This window comes from Fusarium vanettenii, assembly GCF_000151355.1.
Source record: "Fusarium vanettenii 77-13-4 chromosome 1 genomic scaffold NECHAsca_1_chr1_3_0, whole genome shotgun sequence".
Lineage (NCBI taxonomy): Eukaryota > Fungi > Ascomycota > Sordariomycetes > Hypocreales > Nectriaceae > Fusarium > Fusarium vanettenii.
In genome coordinates this window covers 350,473-371,746 of record NW_003315881.1, presented here as the reverse complement: position 1 = coordinate 371,746, position 21,274 = coordinate 350,473, and the positions used below count along the sequence as shown (strand labels likewise).

Sequence of the window (21,274 nt, the reverse complement as noted above, 5' to 3'; positions counted from 1 at the left end):
ATCTTTCACTTGATCACTCGCGGGTTTGGTACACTCATAGATATCGGATCGCCATCAAAATTATTTTCTCTCATCGCTTCCATGAACCCGTCCTCTCGACGAGCCATGCCTGAGCGACCTCTGCCTGCAGCCACGTGTATATGCTATATGTACGTTCCAGAGCCTGAGCATGATTAGTCTTGGCCGTGGCGGATAGATCCGTCATCTGCTCTCCCTTCCTCCACTGGATATCCTCAAGGAATGAGTTGCACAAACTTGAATCCGCCAACGCCTCGTACAGTTTCGTGTGCCTATGTACCATCTCCTCAGCCAGATCCCTTCGTATGCCTTGCTTCCATTCCTTAGTCAAGGTCTTGAAACTCATCAACGCGACCCGTCCAAAGTAGCCCAAAAAGTTGCTGTCCTTGCTCCCCCACAGACAATCGCAGTTCATCGCACAGAATATTCCGCGCCCACCAGAGAAGTGGAAAGCGGATTGCTTGAAGTCAAGTGCTGCGCTTGAAGCACAGTTGATCTTCAAGATCAAGAAAACGGGTATCAACAAAGGAGAGTAAGAGCATAAGAATGTGCGTATGCGTATGCACGTGCGTGCACGTGTACATGTACGTGCGGTGTGTGTGTGTGTGTAGTCGTTATAATCGATTAAACCATCGATTTTCTCAAGTGTTTTTGCTGAACCGGCGAGCGAACCAACTCTTACGTTTTTCGCCACTGACAGACTCGGGCCGTTGCAACTGTTGCGACTGTTGGGTCGATGTCCGCCTCAGAAGCGTGTGTTTCGGTTTCTGAGCCGCAGCTGGTGGCTGTTGTGCTGCAGTAGGTCGCGCCTGTGGAGGCGGCGGTCCTTGTGGTTGTTTTCCGTTTCCATTAGCGCCTGGGCCGGAGCCCGGCCAGGGTCGGGGCTGATACGGTTGCTGTGCCATGTTGGGAGCGGAGCCATGCTCATTGAAAGGTTCGCGGCGCTTAGCCGGCATTGTCCGATCGATCGAGCTGTTGTCGCTGCTCGTGGGGTCCGTCTGGTATCCTGCCTGATCCGAGTTGCCGCTGCCCGCTGCAGATGTCACGGTCTCATATGATCGATCCTTGTGAGGCAAAGGGTAAATGTTCTGGTCACGTCCGTGGCTTTGCAACTGTGGCTCCGACTGTAACCTAGACATCCGTTGCCGCGACGGCCCGGTTCCGTAACCGTTGTTGTAAGCCTGCCCATCAAAGTAGCTGCTTCGGGGAGGTCCCGACTCGTAATGTGAGTTTTCGGGCCTCATAGACGTAGGTCGACCATAGTAGCTGTCATGAGGATAACGAGTTTGGTTGGGGCTGGTAAAGGAACTGTTGCGTCGGTTGAAATTGGTTTGTGAGTCTGTCTCTGCCATGGTGTTAGTGGTCTGACCTAGTCCGAGGTCAAATCTTGACTCACCTGCTCGATAGAGCGACTTGCGTGAGTAACCACCGTCAATCGCGGCCTCGAAACTTCGAATTGTGTCCAGCGGGCGTTCCCATCTGTTTCGAGTAGGGTTCGACTTGTCGGGATCGGCTACGAGTTGAATGTTAGTAATGTTGGTGCGATGGTGAATGAGGCGACAAACCGATGGCGTTTCCGAATGTATCCTTGTGTTGTACTGAGCGCAGAGGCGCGTAGGTCGACTCGGTCATCATGGCGGCGACAACAGCTGATTCCGTGTTAGTTGACTCCTGATCGCCTTCATACGGAGTGAATAGCATGACATACATGGCTCTGCTTCGCTGATAGCCAAGGTGGGGTCGGCTTTGCTGTGTAGACGTTTTGCTTCCTTCTCTGCGTGTGTTTCCTGCAAATCCTTGCTCCCAGAGCTCTTATGCGATCGTTGAGAATGAAAACTGAAGGTTCGATGATCGGCGGGTGGGTTCTGTGAGGTCCGGCGCGGCTGGGTCTGGGACTGAGACTGGGGCAGGGTCTGGGAGTTTTGATAGTGCGGCTGCTGCTGTTGTTGTTGCTGCTGCTGCTGCTGATAGGGCTGCTGCTGATATTGCTGGGCCGGATAATTCGACGGCGGTGGGTATTGGCGATACTGGTCCGTGGAGGTCGCCATGGTTGCGGGCGCTTGGGGAGACGACTGTTTTATTTGATATGGTTGCTGGGACTGGATGGATCTCGAAGACGGCCCTTGCGCTTGCGACTAGGGTGATAAGTCAAGCGGAGTGACGCTGGCAATCGACCGATGAGATGGAGATTGTGGACAAGAGGTTGCAAGGAGCAAGGAGCAAGGAGCAACGATGTCGGGGAGAGAGGCCGAAACAAAGCCAAACGGCTACTAGCAAGGAAGAGTAGGAAGCGTCGTGGGCCTGGGAGATGGGATATTTTTGCGAGTGGAGATTTGGGGCCTTGAAGAGTAGCTGGCGCAGGACGACTCTGGAAGAGGTTGGGGCGTGGGAGCGGCAGAGTGGGCTGCTTCCGGCGGAGCTTGGGGGGCTATCAAAGATGAACCTGGTCAGAGACGACAGAGGGTGGATCCGACTCGTGGACAGGCGCCGGCGCCGAGAGAGCTAGGCACGTCTGGGTGTCGCAGTAGGGGTTGCGAGTGGCTCGACAAGCCGCTCCAGATTCCAACGAGGTAACTCGGTACTTTCTTTGTGAGCTGTGCTGTAGGTACTGCAATACAGCTGCAAGTGTGTTTAGCTCCGTACGCTGGACGACGTGATCATTCGTTGATGCCGTGGTCAGCCGGGATTAGCACCTCTGATACTGTCCTGTACTGGACTGTAGGTTGAGCGGCTGGGCAACCAGGTACTGAAATCTTGTTCTTATCGCGGTTGTGAAACAGGCCAATAAACCCGACCGGGATGTGGGCGAGGAGAGTGACCGTGGATAAGAGTAGACTTCCAGTTGGGTTGCAATGCTGAATTTCTTGTTGCTCTAGCGGTGGCTGCGTGATAGTGATGTGAGATCTGCACCGGAAATGCGCTGCCGTTGCTGTATGTACTCCGTACCTACGGTAGGCAGGTACACAGCTTCGAGGTGGAGGTGGCGGTCCTTTTCTTGGTACTCGCAAGGATGTCTCCTTGTATCTTCCTTTCCCTTTCCGTCTCTGCTTGTCTTGCCGTAATTCGGGTTGAATATCCCTTTGTCGGTGATGCTGTTTGAAGCCCACCTTTCTTTGGTGATCGTTCTCGAAACAGCACTTCGCAAGTGCTTGCGTCAGAACCGGTCAACTTTTTTTCTCCTTCTGTCTTTGGCGCTGAGTCCTGACGTCACTATCGACTAGGACGGTCTCCAATCTCGGCCGGAGCGACTAATAACAGGGGGAACTGAGCCGTGCCACGTTCAGTGAGTCGGTCGTCCAGAGTGGCTTGCTGCACTGGCTGCCTTTGATTGCTGGAGCACAGGGGGACGCTCAAACCTGCCAAGGCCTCGTGGGTGCGGAGGTTTTGATGGGTCCGGACTGAGGCGTGGCCACCACTTGCGTGAGTGTGGCGGGGGGCTGGAGATCGGGTTTCGAGTGTTCCGTGGTGCTCGGGGAGGCCAGGCAGGGATACTTCAGCGAATGTCCTTATCTCGAGATGGGCTGGCGCCACGATGGGATTTGATTGATGGCGGCAGACGTGGTATTCACCTTCAAGCAAGGTGCCACCGCAATTAAGGGTAATTAGTTGAAAACCTGGAGTATGTCGGTAATGTCGTGTCGTGGATAGAGCGCTTTGATCGAGGGGAATGGCCCAATAACGGGTGAGAATGCCTTGCTCGTGGGATTGATTGCTCCGAATCACTCGACCAGGATCCAGAAGAGGTGCAGTACCGATAGATGGATGGACTGGAGAAGGATGACTGACTGACACTGACGGCTCGAGCGCGTGAGAGGAAATAATTACAATAACGAAAGACGACGCAGCCGCAGGAATTGAGCGAGAGAGAGGGAAGCCTTCTTCTTTTCCAAACAAAAAATAAGATCACTCGGGGAGTGTGAGGGGGACAGTCGACATATGGATATTTTAAGTGAGGTGATGTGCTGGGTCGGTATGTAAGGTACCTTCCATCCTCGTGTTCTTGCCTTGCTTGTGACTTGGGGTTTACGCGGATTCAGTAGCAATCAGCTTCTCGGGCATCCAATATGGGCAACGGATGGACAGTTGAAATGGGTCCTTTGGAGGCGACACATGCGCGTCCAGGGAGGGCTACAGCGAAGCGCAGCGCATTCAGCTAGTAAACGAGCCTCTCGAGATCCATGGATGGCTCCGACACAGCAGCCAGCGAAGAGCGGCCAGGGGAGCGAACGAACGGAGCAAGATTCGGGAGCATCGAGACACACCAGACCATCCATCTGACCATGACGCGTCTTTTCTCATCCCCCGGCTACTGCGGTGACAGCCACGACGTGCGTCGTTGCCGAACAAGAGCTACGAGGATTCCCACGGGGATCCAATAGAAGGAGGGAATAGCTGTAAAAATGCAACCAGGGCTCGTACCTTGTACCCGGGCCAGTGGGCCAGAAGGAAACCTAAAACGAAGAATCCAGTTGCATCCGAGCAAGATAAAGATAGTCTTGTTTGCTCTCGCATCAGTCAGCGGTGATAGCTGCTGCGCCCCGTACTGTAGTGGACTGTACCATATCGAGTAGTGGCCGCCCGTCAGCGCCATAAAGTCAACTTTTGCTACCCACGAAAAACACCATTGTTACCAACCATCCAACTCTACCCCATGGCACTCTCGGGGGCTGGAAAAAATGTTTAAAAAATCGACCCTCGTCTAAAGAAAAACAACACAGCAAGGGCTTCCTTCTCGGCAGACCTAGTCTCTGTCTGCCACGTCCTCGGCTCCATGCTCATGCATCAAATCGTGCGTTGGGTTGGGTTGGTTGCTGCAGTCTCACGCCTTGCCCTGCCGCGGCCGTCTTCCGTACAGCACGCGCGCGCGTTAAGTGGTGCAAGCAGAGCCCCCCCCCCAGTGGTCGGTCAAGTCAGGGCAGAGGCCGTCTCGGGTCGGTCCAGGGCTGGTCCAGCTGGAGGTGGCTAATCAAGGTCCGCTAGAGGCTTTGCTGAACGGACACTTCCCCAACAGAGGTCATCTTGACGTTGACTTTGGCCGCGGGGGGCTGATCGGTTGCCTCGCCCCTGTTTTTTATCTCGTGTTGGGTGGCTCCCACACACCATCTTTTCTCGTCTCGCAACCTCTCGCAACCTCTTCGTGTGAGAGGACAGGATGGGCCCTTGAGGCGTCTCCTCCCGCTGGATGCACTGCGCTGCGATGTACAGGAAAGACGAAACTCGGAGAGGAGCTCAGCCACGATGAGGGCCACAGTCGAATCTCGATGCTCCCTCGATCGGCCCTTTCTCCAACACTGCACCACCTCCTCTCAGGCGCTGAGGCCCTACGGGCGGGAGAGGCCCCGGTAAATAAGGCGCACATTGGCGAGATCTTGGCCTCTTGGCCGTCCATGCACTCATCTTTGGATGGACTCTGTTCCTTGGAATTGTTGTCTCGAATTGCTCTTTTGCACCTGTGAGATGAAACTGGGTGTCAATGATGGGTAACAACCACCCAAGAACCAAACATTGACAGGCTTGTTGCCCAAATACCGCCAGTTCTACCGAGTTTTGGCTCTCACCTACTTTCCAGAGCTATTCCTCGATCATCGAATTTCCCGTCTGCCAACGTTGAATTGGCTGGTTGCCCCGGTAAGCCCGACGATCAAAGCCCCCGGCCTGCAGGAAGCCCATGTCTTTTCAGGCTAGCAAAAGACTTTCCGAACGATCCTCTCTCCCTGCATTTCTCTTGAAGCTCTCCACCCAGAGCGAGATAGCTCCTGTTGCTGGGCTGAGCTGGCTGGCAGGCAATTTTCAGCTGGCCCAACGCATCGCATCTTTGGGTTCGAGACTGCGCGGGCAAAGCTTGGGTGATGGTGTCGAGCTCTCCACCTGCTGAAACACCCTTACCACGAGGGCGGGATTGGATATGTTCCTCCAATGTTCAATGCCGGTGTCCAAGGCCGAGACATTGGTTCGTTGATTCGACCGGATGAACTCAAATGGCCACATGGAATCCAGCAACACCCGGGTCTTCCGGCTGGTTGCAGCGCAATGCGGCGTCACCCATGCAGAGAGAGGCATGAGCAGGAGAAAGACGACATGGGATAGATACCTCCATGTGAGACGACACGACTTTGCCTCGCCTAGCCTCCCCAAGCTCAAGCTGCATGCTGCATGGCTTGCCAGCCAAGTTTTTCTTTTCTTGCTTGTTCAGAGCCGAGCCGCCTGAGCAGACGTCGAGCAACGGCGGTGACTTGACTTCTCAGATCATGGTGGCCCAAGCGAACCCTCATTTCACGCCCTACTACACATCTCGAATTTGCCCATTACCAAGTCTACAGTACTTGGATCTCTTCAAGGCACCGGCGGCAACGGTAGCCCTGGAGCCAATGCTCGGTAGCACGATTAAACTTGGTTACTGTCGCAGTGGGAAAGCCACAACAGGACTAGCATGGCCCTAGAAGACGAAGAGAATGGTGTTATCAGACCATTTATTGCCCTGGTGCCACTGTGCCTTGGTCGACTCGGGACCTGAAAGTTTACTAGCGGCAGAAATATGCCGTGAGCTTGTTCGTCCCGAATGTGCCTATCAGGCAAGATACGAGATAACATTTTGGGGTGTTGCTCTTGTGAACCGCGTTCCCCGTTCATGATACCTTGCCATGTTTTGTAAATATCATGAATTCTCAGACGAGCATTGGCTGTTCCTTGATCTACCTTTGGGTATGCTATGAGGTTAAATAACTTGAGCATTAGCTGTTCCCCAGAAACTTAGTCTCTCTCCAGCCTTGGGTCTCGAAGCAGCTCAAGAGGGGCAGCTACTCTGACCTCACCCAGACGTCTCATTTATTGAATTATTGAGCAAATACAAAGCTCGGAGTCCTTTGAAGGGTCCTTTAGTAGCCGCTGCAGTGCATTATAGCTCATGGATCTTGGTTGCCGGGACTTGTGAGCCAGTTCCCCTGGAGGTTAACTGGCTTCAGGTCAAGAGCTAAGAGCCAAGAATCAAGCTCCATGTGATAATTGACTTGCATATACCCCTTTGACTAGACTCCTCCCGGATGATCTAGTGTATAAAGCTATCTTGAACACTGGATGCTGTTGGTGAACAGATCCTCGATATCTTATTAGTTCCACCCTTCAACGCCATGTTCCCCACGGGGTTGCGACAACATTGTAAACATAGCCCTAGTTTCAAACCACCTGTGGATTTTAGCATTATTTCAGCTGATCATTAAAATCTGGGTGGAAGGATATCGGGGCGGCGTACAAGTTGTTCCCTGTTTGACTTGGTACAACTTCCATCTTTAGTAGCCATGATACCACACACAAAGAGGGAGCCGAATAGAAATCAGGTCATTGAGACCGCTGACCTTGTAGATGCAATAGCTGAAAGCAACTAGATATGACGGCAGCGATGAAAGCTCCTGTGAGTGTACAGAGCTGGCATAGTCAATGGCCTCTATCGTATGCCCATGAAGCAAGGTAGAAGAGATGTATCCATGATGTGGCTTTGTAGGCCCATGTTGAAGAAGACAGTTGGATCTTGTTTCTAGAAACTAAGCTTATATATCTAGAGAGTGATCATTAACATCGCTTGTGGGCGTTGTCTGGTCTTGTGTTTGATGTCCAGTCCTGTGTAACCATTCTGCCTGGGAAGTCTATCATCAACTTGCGTTGGCAACAACAAGGGCACATGATCTAACAGAGGCGCAGCATGTGGCCATCAACTTTGTTACAGTCTCCTTTAACCCAGAGACAAAGCTAACAAGGAGGGATACGCTATGTCTTGTGCGATATGTGTGTCCCAAGTCGCCATCACGAGCTCCACCAGTTACCTGGACAACCTGAATATTGAACGAGTATTGCGGAAGCGTTTTGTGCGTTAGGATACAAGACATGTTACGAGACATGAGGTTTGCTGAGCAGTTGACAACCAGCAAGACGACGTAAGATGAGTCGGAGGGCGTCATGGCAAGACTATCACACGCTGATGGAACACATATGGAGCATATCAAGGCAACTCGAAGCAAACACCTGGTCTGGAACGCCGTCAAGAGGTAGTGGCCGTGTGTGGTTCAAAAGACATTCCGATTCATCATAAGACGCCGACCATGGCTCAAAATCTCCCATACGAGTCAAATCACAATCCAGCATTCAGGGACGCTTGTGCTGCCGTAATAATAGCCCTGAACCTGGCATTCATCGATGAATCGCTTGTACCCTAGTCACTCGCCGCTGCCGCCGGCGCCGAAGTTCCGGTCTCGAATCCCATCCATAAAACAGTATTCCATCGCTGGTCCTCTGGTGGACTTGACCCTGGTCGAGATCGAATTCTTCGCCAACCGCTGCATGAATGGGTATGGGAATAAGAAAATATCATCAAATGAGAAGCTCAGGTGTGCAGAGCCTTCGGGGTTGGGATTTGACGTCTTTTTGAATTCAATGCCTCAAAGCAAGGCAATTTGCTTTATCCTTGCCTCGACCAATGCAGCCAAATGAGAACCGCCCTCACTACCAACTCCAGCCCGAAGCCCTTTTTTTATATCGAAGATGGGTACAGCATGACGCGAACAGAAGCACCGAAGGACTTGGTGGGGAGAGGGGAGGTGAACTTGGCGCGGACAACGCCGGAGTTGCCTGGTGTCGAGAGTTAGCCAGTGTTTGTACGTGAAGAGTCGAAATGGATTTACCGTGTGGCCGGGTAACCTTGCCCCAGATGACACGGATCTTGGTGCCTCGGATCTCCTTCTGGCCCCGGTAGACGAAAGCGACCTTCTTGCCAAGGTAGAAGCTGGACAGATGGTCAGTATCCAAGCTAACTTGAGAACCCCTCCCCTCATGAAGCAACATACTTGGCGCCCTCGGTGTTGTCAACACCCTCGATCTTGATCAGGCTGGTGGCAGGGCGGGTAGTGTGACGAGAGCGCTGGTAGCTCAGGTGACGTCCCCTATACCATCATCGTCAGTCCAAAATTCTATCGTATCGGTGTAGTGCCGTGGGCTTCGCTAAATTTCGATATCGGAATTTCGAGATCGGTGTGCTGGGCGGATCGAGCACGAAATCTCATCTCGCGCGTGCTAGCAGGCGGATGAAGGAGTGTACTCACTTGACGTATACTGTAGAGCGAGTTAGCAGAGTCCCCAAAACAATATTCAATTCCCAGATTTCAGAGCCGCATCGGCTCCTCGCGGGCGGGCGGGAAAGACTCACGTCGGTGACCGGCTTCCGAAGGCATCGTGACTGTGTTCTGGCTTCCGCAACCTGGGGGTTAGTAGGGAATTGTCTTAACAAAAAGACCGTTCCGTGTTGCTGGTGCGCGTCGTTGGTGATCTTGTGGTCGGGCTGAGGAGGAGTGGATGCGATGTGGTGTGCGCCGTCCCTAGCCCGAAAACTTTGTGCCCTTGGGTCACGTGTGGGATTAGGGTTGGAATTTGTGCCAGCCGCATGAATTTTTTGAAAACGCCACAGTTGGGGAGAAGCCACACCCGATGTCAGCCACAACCCCAAACAGTCGGCCCCGCGCGCCGCTGAGGGCCGGATGAGGCTGTCTCCGGCTTAACGCCGTAGCTGGCCTGCACCACGTCCGTCCGGCGTCCGACTGCCGAGCGGAGCTGCCCCATGCGCCTGGGCGGTTGAACCTGCTGGATAAATGCTGGCTCGCTGGGTAATTATCCCGAGCGAGAGCTATGATGTTGACAAATCAAGAATACTTTGGGGGAATATCTTGAAATGGGTTCATGAACCATGCTCATGCCGCCTTGATATCAATACGTGGCCATTGTGCTTTTAGGCTGGAACCTTGCGAAATACGGGCTCATTGAGGGTCTACGGGGAATATCATGCCGGCAATGGACAATATTAAGCATGAGTGTAGTTGTTTTGATGCCATCATCTTGCCAAAGTATAGGCTCAGCAAATCCGCATCTGTGGAGGCGCACAGTTCCCAACTACCGTAAAAGGAAATTCCCTCAATTCGTTGAATGCTGGGCCCTGATCAGGCGGTTTGTCTTGAACGACTATGGAGTAGTGTCTGCCTTTTCCGCCCCAATAGCTTCTTCGTGAAGATCAAGCCGACACCGGGGAGGGGAGGGGTTGGTGCGGATAACACAACACGATCCTGGGCCGAGTCGGACATCAAAGTCCGACGGATTGGGCGATTCATTCACGTCTCGAGAACCTGAAAGACGGAGAGGGAAGCGTGCCTTTATGTGCCTATCAGATAGCCAGGCCACGTCCCGTCCCAGGGTCTCATCCATGGCAGAGGTTGGGGTTGTTGAGACGTCGCCGCCAGCCAGACGGTCCGCCAAGGTAGGGATCAGGGGCGGCGGTGGGCCTCGACGGGCAAGTCGAACCGCTGCGTGTCACTCCGAGGACCCCTTGTACAAGACTTCGGTACCTATGGAGAGAAGCATCCATGAGAGACCGCGGTTGGGCCGCCGAGGCAGATGCTCATATGCAGATATACCAGCACCGAGGCCAACGGTTTGTTTGGGCTCTGTTCCAGTCCAGCAGCGGCGGTGGCCGTTCCAAGAGTGGGCGCAACCTCCAAAGGCTCAGATGCGTCTCAGACTGGCAAATAGCGAGACAGGGACAGCCCAGGATCGGCCGTCTCGTCCAACGGAAGACTGTCCGCTGGGCAACGGCAACAATACCGACCAAAACGAACAAGAGAGAGACAGCTTGATAATCTACCCCCAGTGCGATTTGGGGTGGACCAGGACTGTTCCGCGTTGGGGTGAACTGCGCGCCAGACACCTCTGGGCGGTGGCGGGCGGCCTATGCCCCTCTCACCCTCGCTCGCCGAAGCGCAGGACTCGGTGAGGAATCGATGTCCGGGCAAGCCGGGCTGGCTGACAAAGAAGTTGGATGGATGCAGTGATGTTTAGTTGCAAAAGCAAGCTGCTTCGTAATGCTCACGGCACACAGCACATTGCACAAGTACCTACGAACATGTGCGGGCATGGACAATCACGAGAGGAAAAGAGGAGAGGGGGAGAAGGAGGAGGAGAGCTGATGATACATGTTCATGATGGCAATGGGTGAGATGAGACAAGCTCCTGGCTTGAAGATGTGGAAACACCATACGTCAACTCCACGACATCCAGTAAGACCTCGAGATGGGTCCATGCCATGCCTTGCCATGCCCCCAAACAACCCGCGGAGACCATTCGACCGCCTGCATGCCCGTGACTGACCAGCAAGGGGGACGATGGAGGTACTGTGCCGTTTCGAAATATCCGTCCGGTCAAAACAGGCAGAAAAGAAATACGCAGACAAAAAATATGGATGCGAGGATCCGGCAATCAAGTCACCGAGCGAGTACAGTATCTTTAAACTTGGCCCGCGCTTGGACAGGCGTGGGATTTGGATTTTTCGGAGCGGGAGGGGGAGGGGATGGACATGGGGCGGACTTCACGGCCTTACCGTATGGAGCCAGGTCAAGCACCTCGAAGGGGAGCTTCAGCCAGTGTGACAGTCGGTCGAGGTACCTGCCCAGCAGCACCCACCTTAGGGACTGCATCATAGGTAGCCCCGTCGCTCACGCAGCCATTATTGTTAGCTCCCCGTCTCTGCATGCTCGTCATAAAACCTTCCAGGCCTGCTGCCCGCAAACCTCAGCGTCACCTCTTCCTCAGATCCATTCTCCTCTGCTGTCTGTCTGTCTGTCTCTCCGCCGAGTTTCCCTCCATCTGCGACTACTCGGCTTGGTCCTCCGTGGCCCATTTCACCCGACTTTTTCTCCTCTTGCTTCTCGTGTTGCTTCCCCTCCCTCAATCCCTCAACATTCCCAACCGCAATCATGGATCCGTAGGTGCTATCTAAACCCCCACCATGATTCTAGCTTGCTCCCTCGCCGACAGCAGCTCGCCCTTGGGTGCGAGTTTGCGCCCTTGGTTCTTCGGCCGTGTCGGAACAGTATCGCTAACTGAATTTTTTCTCTCTCAGGTGTATGGAGCTTAAGCAAAACACCACCATCGTCGTTCTCGGCGCTTCTGGTGATCTTGCGAAAAAGAAGACGGTGGGGAGCTCTCCCATCCTCGCCCCTCATTTGTGCCTTGCGCTAACATGCTTGCCTTTGCTTCATGATAGTACCCTGCGCTCTTCGGTCTGGTAAGCTGCACTTTTCGACACTCGGTAAGATGATTCCTTGGCTAACATTGCCCCCAGTACCGAAACCAGTTCCTCCCTCAAGATGTCAAGATCGTCGGATATGCCCGTACCAAGATGGACCACGAGGAGTACATTCGACGTATCAAGTCATACATGAAGACCCCCACAAAGGAGTCTGAGCAACAACTCGAGGAGTTCTGCAATCTCTGCACCTATGTCTCCGGTCAGTACGACAAGGATGAGTCGTTCCAGGTCCTCGAGCAGCATCTCCAGGACATCGAGAAGGGTCGCGCCGAGGCCCATCGACTCTTTTACATGGCCCTGCCTCCCAGTGTCTTCACCATTGTTTCGCAGCACCTGAAGAAGGTGTGCTATCCCTCAAAGGGTATTGCGCGCGTTATTGTATGTGATTCTCCCTCGCCACCTGCGGGCAGCTCGCTGATATCTTGGATAGGTTGAGAAGCCCTTTGGCAAGGATCTTGCCAGCTCCCGCGAGCTTCAAAAGTCCCTGGAGCCTGACTGGAACGAGCAAGAATTGTTCCGAATTGACCACTACCTGGGCAAGGAAATGGTCAAGAATATCCTGATCCTCCGATTTGGTAACTCATTCCTGGGCGCTACCTGGAACCGTCACCACATCGACAACGTTCAGATTTCCTTCAAGGAGCCCTTCGGCACCGAGGGCCGTGGCGGCTACTTTGACGAGTTCGGCATCATTCGCGATGTCATGCAGAACCATCTTCTCCAGGTCCTTACTCTCCTGGCCATGGAGCGACCCATCTCCTTCAACGCTGAGGATATCCGTGACGAAAAGGTCCGCGTCCTCCGTGCCATTCCCGCCATTGAGCCCAAGAACGTCATCATTGGCCAGTACGGCAAGTCCCTCGACGGCAGCAAGCCCGCCTACCGCGAGGATGACACTGTCCCCAAGGACTCTCGATGCCCTACTTTCTGCGCCATGGTTGCGTACATCAAGAACGAGCGATGGGACGGTGTCCCCTTCATCATCAAGGCCGGCAAGGCGCTCAACGAGCAAAAGACAGAGATTCGAATTCAGTTCAAGGACGTCACTTCGGGTATCTTTAAGGACATTCCCCGAAACGAGCTTGTCATGCGCATCCAGCCCAACGAGAGTGTCTACATCAAGATGAACTCCAAGCTTCCTGGTTTGAGCATGCAGACCGTTGTCACCGAACTCGATCTGACCTACCGCCGACGATTCTCGGATCTCAAGATCCCCGAGGCTTACGAGTCTCTTGTGCTCGACTGCCTGAAGGGCGACCAGTCCAACTTTGTCCGTGATGACGAGCTCGACGCTAGTTGGCGAGTCTTTACTCCTCTCCTCCACTACCTGGACGAGAACAAGGAGATTATCCCCATGGAGTACCCCTATGGTAGGTGACATGCATAGACGGCATTGAAGCGTAACTCACAATTCTCTCTAGGATCTCGCGGCCCTGCTGTCCTCGACGACTTCACGGCCTCGTATGGCTACAAGTTCAGCGACGCTGCCGGTTACCAGTGGCCCACGACTAATGCCACCCCCAACAAGTTGTAAGTGATGAACCAGCATCCTGTATGCTCGATCCAGGTTGAAGGCAAGAAGTCAATTGGACTAATTTGGCTCGTAGTTAATGACGCCTCCCGTGCGACAAGAGTCGCGACCGTCTTCGGACTATGATATCCCGAGCCTTGAAAGGCGAGCAAAAACCAACGGATGATGATCTCTGTAAAATTGGCGAGAACGGGAGGGGTTCTGGCGAGATAATGGACACATGCTTGTTGGGTTTATTAGATGCAACTACGTGGGGCTTGGCTCAGGCTTTGCGTTATGAAAGGGTAGATTAAATTCCAATCTGATCCTTGAACCGACAGTACCGTACAGTGCAGTGAAGTACAAGCAGGCGAGATCTCGACTATCATACATCATGCAATTCTTACGTATCCCAGCGGGGGAGGTTTCCAGAAGTTGGAGATAATCTGGACCCTGAACGCCACAACCGTCACCAAAAGAAAACGAGTGACGGAGTCAATATGCCCGTCGTGGAGTGACTTTGACGGCGATAACGTGCATAACTCCTGTTGGCGCACGTTATGCACTATTTGTACACCTGGCCCTTGTGCTCGCCTCAAATTATGCACGGTCTCCATCTCACATGACCTGGCCTGTTACCCCAGCGCCCTCCGTCTTTTGGTCCCGTCAGGCAAGGCGTGGTAACCGGGGAAAATCGAGAGGCTGCCCTGCGCATCCATTCAATCACTGTCCTTCACCATATCCTTCTTTCATCACCCTTTTCGATCGCGTCGTCTCCTACTCGAACGCCCTCTCGCTTGAACCCCTCAAGACCATCGCGAATATTGAAATATCGACCTATTCTTGACGACTCCTGAATCGCGTTACGTTCGCTTCCCTAAATCGACGACTTTTTCGCCGCGCCTCACCTCTTCATCCTCTCGCGAGACTGCCTAACCCGACGAGCAACCAGCGAAGAGGACAGCGACACACCACCTCAACACCTAGAGCCTCTAATTAATACGAATCTCCCTCGCACACAGCGTCCGCCGCTCGGTGCAGACGATTGCGACTGTCATGCAGCACCGGGGTCGCCGATAAAGAGATCCCGCCTGCCTCTCATGCCACATTGGAGCAGATAAACGACACGACGAGAAAGATTTGCTACACCATCTAGAGACGCCCATCTCTTTTCAGTCTGGCTCGGGGAGCACCTGGACCAGGGACGAGATAGTGGATGCCGGGCGTCATCAGCATGGAGAATGGCGGCCCGAATGGCGCGCGCTCTAACCACGACATAGATTCAACGCTCAATGGCGTGAGCGGCGCGGGCGCTGATGGACATCAGAATGCCTTGGACAAGGGAAAAGCCGCATCTGGCGGCGATGCCAGCGGTGCCATGGTCAATGGGAACGCCACCAGCGGTCCTCTGGTGAACGGCTCTCGACCAAATGCGCCGGCATCAGACCAAGTCCCGAGAATGAACGATCTCCCCGATGAGATCGTCCACATTACCCAGGGATACATCTCCCTTTCGACATTTCTTACACGACTGGCACAATCCACGCACAACAACCTCGAAGATCAGATCACCAAAATGGCCAAGATGCCCCTTCCTGTAGCCGCCATGAATGGGAACTCTTCAATACCGAACAACGACATTGACGACGCATCGAACGAAAACATTATCAAAAAGAAGTCGATCTTGGACTTTGCATACAAGGAGCATCAAAGATGGGTCAAGGCCCTTGTCATCACGGAATGGAGCCGCAAGGCAGAGATGGTCAGCAAACTGATCGACTTGAGAGCCCACATCATGAAGCAGCAGGTCCTCACCGACACGGCCTTTGACACTATGGTTAATGTCAAGAGAGACTTGACATTTGCGAGAATGCCAAGCCCTGATTTGAAAACAGCCCTTCAGGTCCTGTCAACAGGGAAGGCTGCTTGGATGCCTGATGTAAGTGCCGTCCTTGGTACCTAGGGAGAGACTACAAACTGACCTGATGACCAGCTTCAATACATTGAACCACCGCCTTTGACCTTGCAGGAGCAGTCCCAGTGGATGAGTGATGTCAACACCCTGCTTTCACTTAGGCTGAACCTGGAAGACTTTGACAAGATCCCGTACCACTTCAGAAACTACGATATCAAGTCAGGACGAGTCACCTTTAAAGTTCCTGGCGAATTCGAGGTCGATCTCACAATCGCGGATGAGGATTTCGAGAAGCAGTTTTGGTTCATCGACCTGAGATTCACCTTCAAGCCATCGGCAGCAGCGATTCCCGAATCCCTCAAGGACTACTTGGAGCGGCATGTGAACGGAGTTCTCAGCACAGAGGGGTTGCTAGGCTGCTACCAGTTCTTGCATGAGATGGTGCTCACCCACAAGCTCAACGAACTGCGACGTCAAGCCAACCAACTGAGCAAAGGCTCCTGGACCGGCACTCTCAAGGTTGAGCCGCTTAACCGAGCATTGGCAATTCAGTACTGGACGTCTCGAGCACCGCCAACAAGCCCCAAGAGCTGGGTGCTGGTTGCTGTCAACAGTGGCCGAAAGGCAAATGGCGAGGCAAACGCCAAGTCATCGAGTTTCCTGCAAGCAAAGTGGTACCGAGACAACAAAGAAGTCAAGGATGTGGAAGTGCCTTTTGATGCCAACATCCTGTCGGCGGAGGCCCTTTTGAAGACAGTTATCGGCCTTCACATCGATTTCCTCCTCAGCAGCATCCACGACAAGCTCATGGCGACGCCTCGTTTCCGTAATCGCGAAGCTGCTATGGTTCTGCGCAGCTGTCAGGAAGATCCAGCTGCATCCTCCCTGTCCATGCAGGTTGGATACAAGGATAGTATCTCACTACTGATCGAACCGACGACTGGTGTCTTTGCAGTCAAGCCACATTCAAAGTTCATCTATCAGCACGAGCTTCAACTCAACAACGGGAAGAGTCCTGCAGACGATGGCGTGGTATGCCTGGAAAACGTGAGATGCGCCATCATGGAAGAAGAGCTCAACCGCCGAGGAAGCACAATGGGATGGAGCGTTCAGAAGAGCCCACTCAACAACGAGGAGTTGAGGTCTGCTACCAAGAACCGCGAATGGACAAAGACCATCTGGCTCCAGAGAGCTGGATGGAGACCTACATGGTTCATCATGGTCGTGCTGAGTCTAAGCGGTGATGAATGGTGGCTGCTTGAAGTGTAAGTTGAACTTGGGCTGCGCCAAATAGAACCTTGCTAACACGGACAACAGGGACCGCAATACTCCTGGGCCAGTGGTGAAACTAACAGCAAAGCTTCCGTTCAACAAGGGCTATCCTAGCCTTCACAACACTTTCTGGAATAACATGACGGTGTTTGCTACGGGTATGATCGCCCAGGCAATAGACATGCGCGAGCTCCACAAGCAACAGATCAAGTTCAAGCCCAACGAGACAAAGAGCTGGTCTCTCCCGCGACAAGTTCGGCTTCCCTCGATCGAGATTGCCCTCTCGGGCATTTTCCCCTCGATGGTGTTTGACAGCTCCGAGAAGGAGAGCAGCAAAGCCTCGAGCAACAGAGACTTGGAGCAACTAGGACTCGCCTCGATTACACAACCTGCGACTGGACTGAAGCTCTCAACGATAGAACCGTGGGCGAATGACATTGTGTCGATCAGTTTCAAGGGGGCGCAGCTCCCCGAGGCGGAACCCGCAGCTTCAGAGGGTGCCAACCCCCAGGATGTCAAATCAGATACACCCTTGGTGTGTATATCGGACGCCATCATCAAGGTCCGCAGACCAGCCAAGTTCACCTCGATCAAGGGTGCCCTGGTTGGTCAAGATGTCTCGTACAACCTTCTCAAGGGCGAATTTCGTCTGCGGATGCGCCACAGTCTTGGGCAGTCAATACTGGAGAGTTTGAAGTCGCGAGTCAAAGCAGTCGATCGCTTTGTCAGCTTCGTCGAGTCTATGGATAAGGCTAAGGGGTCTATCCAGAGCGAAACAGTGAGCCTTCAAGAAGTCGTCTTCTCTTACAGGGATCAAAGCAATGACTCGCCCAATGACACTACGGCGACAGGACGCAGATGGAGGGTGGCACTTAACCTGTCCAAGGATGTTATCGACATCAAGATGGAGAAGGGCAACCCTCATCTTCGAGTGGTCGATCTGATGCAGAACCTCGTTAACAGCGACGGCGGAATCGAGGCTCTCATGGCCTGGCTACCCACATCCCTACCAGCCCTAGAGGCGATTCAGAAGACGGAAGAACTCTGGGCAGATATTAAGGCGCGGAACCAGGGACAATTCCAGTTCTCGATGAACTCGCTCGAGTGGATGACACTTGATTACTTTATCTCTGGGCCGGGACAAATGCAACGCCGAGTTGCATTCGAGGGCCGGATCAAGAGCCGTCGAGGCGAGCCTTGGTGGCACATATGGCGTGTGCCCGTGGCCAACGACACATCAGTGCCCAATGATGATCTCACCGCGGCTCTCAAGCACGTGTGGGAGGGCAAAGGCGATGACTGGACCGGTCTGGTGACGAGCGCGGTAGGCGGACCGAGCAGGGGCGTCGTGGGCATCTTGAAAGCCATCGACGACGCCATCCGGCCGATGATAGGCCAGGGCAACTCGGAGGTGGTTGTCCTGGAGTAGACGAAGAAGAAGAACAAGAAGAAGAAGAGAACGGTGTCTAAAGCGATGGGTGATGGGTTTTTACACTCTGGACGTTTTGGGGGAGGGGTTTAGAACAGCGGCGAAAAAGGATCAAACAAAGCGGGTGGGTGTGTTTTTTGTGATAGCTTAATGATACCTCCAAATGAAACCAATGGAATGTTACTTGCATGGGCTGCGTTATGTGTTGGGTGGGCTTGGTTGTCATGGCTGTCCTGGGGATCATAGGCAAGGGAGGTAGATAATCGAAACTTCAGGCACTTTGAAGTGTTTATTGACAAAGCTAACAGCCTTTGATCTTGGTGGTTCAAACATGGTCTACTTAAGCTTTCTCCTGGCTTGGTGTGGTGACCCCTGACTAGAGTATCAAGAGCATTCATCTTGATGGTCCCTATAACCCGTTCGTATATACGTCCACACAAGTGATGCTATTATATAGTTCAGGTTTGTCCTTCTATTCATCTATAATAATATACAGCTTTACCTATCCTGACCAACTCTTCATCATATCAACCCCCTTTTTATAAATACTGGTTATTTTCTTATCTCACACAAGACACACCACGCTCACTTGAAGCGCCGCACGGGAATCTTCTCGATAGGTACAACAGCAAAATCCCGCAAATCGTGCAAGTACTCGAGGCCGGTTTTATCTAGCCCGGACTTGGTCGAGAGGGCGGCGTCGTAACCAGCGCGAAGACTGGCGATGGCGCCGATGCGGCTGTATGAGCCTCCCGCTACGGCGAGGCGGCCTTCAAAGTGGGTGCTGAGCTCCTTATGTGCTTCGCGGAGGAGGTCTTGGTGGCCGACGTTGTGCTGAGGGATGCAGTTCTTGGCGAGGCCTGCTATAGCGTGGCATGGTGCATCGCGGGGGATGCCAAGATGGCGCTCGAGGAGGTTGCGGGCTTGGATGATGGCCTCGTCCTCTGTAGGAATATTGACATCAGGTTGGTCATAATAGTGGCCGCCCATGAGGACGAAGAGCTTGGTACCGGCAGGCTCATCAGCGGAGCGGACCTGGACGTCCGAATCGAAGAAGACGCCAAGGGCGTGCTCCGGGTTCGTCTCAGGGGCCACCGAGTTGGGGATCAGGTAGCCTAGGCCAGGGGGCTTGATGTTCTCCTGGGGGAACCAGAGATTGACCCTCATTATGGAGACTGAATGAGTATTTGCCAAAGCCCGGAGCTTGAAAGGGGCGAGGTTGCCCGTGTCCTGACTCGAGAGGGTTGAGATGACCTTGTCGAACAGCTGAGCCTGCTCACTTGGCTTGGAGCTGGCGATCTAAGTGGTGTTTTTTCATGTCAGCACGCTCTCTTGGTTTGTTTGAGATACAAGCCTTGTTACCTCGATCTTCTTAGTCTCCTGATCATAAGTCAGACCCCATACATCCTCGCCCGTCTTGATGGTGACATTTGGCTGACTCCTCAGGGCGTCAGCCATGGCCCGGGGCAACGTCTCCATTCCCGACTCGCCAAAGTCAATCAAAGCATTCTTTGGAGCCAGCGCCAGCTTCTGAATCTCCTTGTCCTTGCCCAACGCCTCGAGAATCTCCTTTTCAGGCATAGGCATGGGACGCGCGTGCAAGCCCGGGTTCGGCAGGTACCAGCCCCAGTACATTCGGTCGAGGACGGAGCGGGCGCTCAGCTTGTTAATATCGCCGCCGTAGATGCCGTGCATCATGGCCGAGGCCATGGTTCCGACCGCCTTGCGGCTGTTTGTGATCTCGTAGAGCCACTCGGCGACCGAGTAGTCCTGGGCGGGGAGCTGCCGCCGGCGAAGCGTGTTGAAGGCGAGGGCGAGGCCTGCGCCGAAGCTCTGGAGGAAGAGAGGTTCACGGAGGAAGTCGGAGAACGGGGCGAAGGGTGGCATGGTGACTAGGTGGTCGGGATAGTAAATGTATCGCGGCTTAGCACCCGGCGAGCTGATCTTGAGACCGAGATCAAGAGCCTGGTAGGGAGGTTAGCGGAGCAATTGCGTGCTGGGGAGCTTCAGGATGCGCACAAGATCGTAGAGGACGAGATCATCGTATCGAAAGGTGTTTCCATTCAGCGAAGTCAGAGATCGTGCGCCGCGCTCGAACAAGACGACGCCCTGCTTGCCCCCAACGTCGACCGGTACTCTATCCGTCTTGATCCATCCTCCAAGGCGGTCGCTAGACTCGTACAATGTGATGTTGGCAGTCGAGGGAAGCTTCTTTGCGAGGTAGTAAGCAGTGGAGAGACCTGTCAAGCCTCCTCCGAGGACAGCAATGTCGGCGTCTTTGGGCTCGGTGGTGTAGGCCCGTCGGCCGTTGATGCTCCGGCGTCGAGCGGCGGTGATGGCGTAGAGGCTGCGATGGCAACAGCCATTGAGGCGGTGGGAGGCGGCGCCGGAGCTCAGGAGAGCAGCCGGGAGGGATCCTGCACGGCAGAGACTCATGACGAGGGCTCAATTGGTCATGGCCAAGGTGTTTGGTCCCGTCACGAGATGGTGGAGTGTTGCGAGCTTACAGTGGGATGGGGTTTTTTGGCGGGGAGGTAGGCAGTTGAAGCTAGGTCCCTGGCATGAGCCGGTATTCATCCGTGCATCGTTGACATCACAATAGAAACATTATAGATTCATATAGATTAATAGATTGGATGATAGACACGGTTTATTTCATCCCATATCAGTATAGGCAAGGCACTTCAAGGATGGGACAGTAAAGAAAACTCCGAGGCATGGCCATGGGCCCTTGTTTGCATTCTTTCCCCCTCGCGCATCTGCTTTGAAGCATCTTCATGATGCGCGACCTGTGGCCATCATTCTCTGGCCTCTATGTACCTATATAAGGAATAAACAAGATATGGCCCTGCCTCGTGCTCATGGCAAATTCGCAAGCAAAAGAAACAAAAACTCCAAAACTCCCTTCCATGCTCTTGCCACCCCGGCCAACGGCATTAGAAAGCAGACCGTAGTAGTACATATCCTTCATTCACCATATCGTCCGTCTCATCCTCCTCTGTTCATCAGCCT

At 53.6% G+C, this 21,274-nt stretch overlaps 5 protein-coding genes across 5 annotated transcripts; 2 read left to right on the top strand and 3 right to left on the bottom strand.

Moving 5' to 3' along the window:
- Window positions 1-42: 42 nt before the first annotated feature.
- NECHADRAFT_98672 (uncharacterized protein) lies at window positions 43-2,703 on the bottom strand. The gene is made up of 5 exons (XM_003053351.1): window positions 1,727-2,703; window positions 1,584-1,667; window positions 1,415-1,531; window positions 701-1,363; window positions 43-492 (listed from the first exon to the last, which is right to left on the bottom strand). Exons 1-5 carry the CDS (start codon window positions 2,064-2,066, stop codon window positions 71-73), a joined length of 1,626 nt encoding a protein of 541 aa, XP_003053397.1. The 5' UTR covers window positions 2,067-2,703; the 3' UTR covers window positions 43-70.
- A 5,368-nt stretch (window positions 2,704-8,071) lies between these two features.
- Window positions 8,072-9,343, bottom strand: NECHADRAFT_102349 (60S ribosomal protein L33). Its single transcript, XM_003053350.1, has 5 exons — window positions 9,212-9,343; window positions 9,108-9,117; window positions 8,853-8,948; window positions 8,691-8,791; window positions 8,072-8,637 (listed from the first exon to the last, which is right to left on the bottom strand). The coding sequence occupies exons 1-5, from the start codon at window positions 9,234-9,236 to the stop codon at window positions 8,540-8,542; spliced, it is 330 nt and encodes a 109-aa protein (XP_003053396.1). The 5' UTR covers window positions 9,237-9,343; the 3' UTR covers window positions 8,072-8,539.
- A 2,608-nt stretch (window positions 9,344-11,951) lies between these two features.
- NECHADRAFT_31997 (uncharacterized protein) lies at window positions 11,952-13,670 on the top strand (the record flags this gene model as incomplete). Its single annotated transcript, XM_003054056.1, has 5 exons — window positions 11,952-12,020; window positions 12,092-12,112; window positions 12,170-12,514; window positions 12,567-13,506; window positions 13,558-13,670. The coding sequence occupies 5 exons, from the start codon at window positions 11,952-11,954 to the stop codon at window positions 13,668-13,670; spliced, it is 1,488 nt and encodes a 495-aa protein (XP_003054102.1).
- Window positions 13,671-15,105: 1,435 nt separating this feature from the next.
- Window positions 15,106-18,262, top strand: NECHADRAFT_32076 (uncharacterized protein; the record flags this gene model as incomplete). Its single annotated transcript, XM_003054055.1, has 3 exons — window positions 15,106-15,585; window positions 15,640-16,826; window positions 16,879-18,262. 3 exons carry the CDS (start codon window positions 15,106-15,108, stop codon window positions 18,260-18,262), a joined length of 3,051 nt encoding a protein of 1,016 aa, XP_003054101.1.
- Window positions 18,263-18,847: 585 nt separating this feature from the next.
- Window positions 18,848-20,698, bottom strand: NECHADRAFT_74487 (uncharacterized protein; the record flags this gene model as incomplete). Its single annotated transcript, XM_003053349.1, has 3 exons — window positions 18,848-19,561; window positions 19,625-20,227; window positions 20,282-20,698. The coding sequence occupies 3 exons, from the start codon at window positions 20,696-20,698 to the stop codon at window positions 18,848-18,850; spliced, it is 1,734 nt and encodes a 577-aa protein (XP_003053395.1).
- Window positions 20,699-21,274: the final 576 nt, after the last annotated feature.

Excerpts from the sequence above, each read along its gene's own strand:
- NECHADRAFT_98672 (XM_003053351.1), bottom strand. The coding sequence starts at position 2,066 with ATGGCGACCTCCACGGACCAGTATCGCCAATACCCACCGCCGTCGAAT. Across the intron at positions 1,668-1,726 it reads TATCAGCGAAGCAGAGCCAT|CTGTTGTCGCCGCCATGATG; the intron begins GTATGTCATGCT and ends ACACGGAATCAG. Across the intron at positions 1,532-1,583 it reads TACATTCGGAAACGCCATCG|CCGATCCCGACAAGTCGAAC; the intron begins GTTTGTCGCCTC and ends TTCAACTCGTAG.
- NECHADRAFT_102349 (XM_003053350.1), bottom strand. The coding sequence starts at position 9,236 with ATGCCTTCGGAAGCCGGTCACCGAC. Across the intron at positions 8,792-8,852 it reads GACAACACCGAGGGCGCCAA|CTTCTACCTTGGCAAGAAGG; the intron begins GTATGTTGCTTC and ends CCATCTGTCCAG. Across the intron at positions 8,638-8,690 it reads CAAGGTTACCCGGCCACACG|GCAACTCCGGCGTTGTCCGC; the intron begins GTAAATCCATTT and ends TCTCGACACCAG.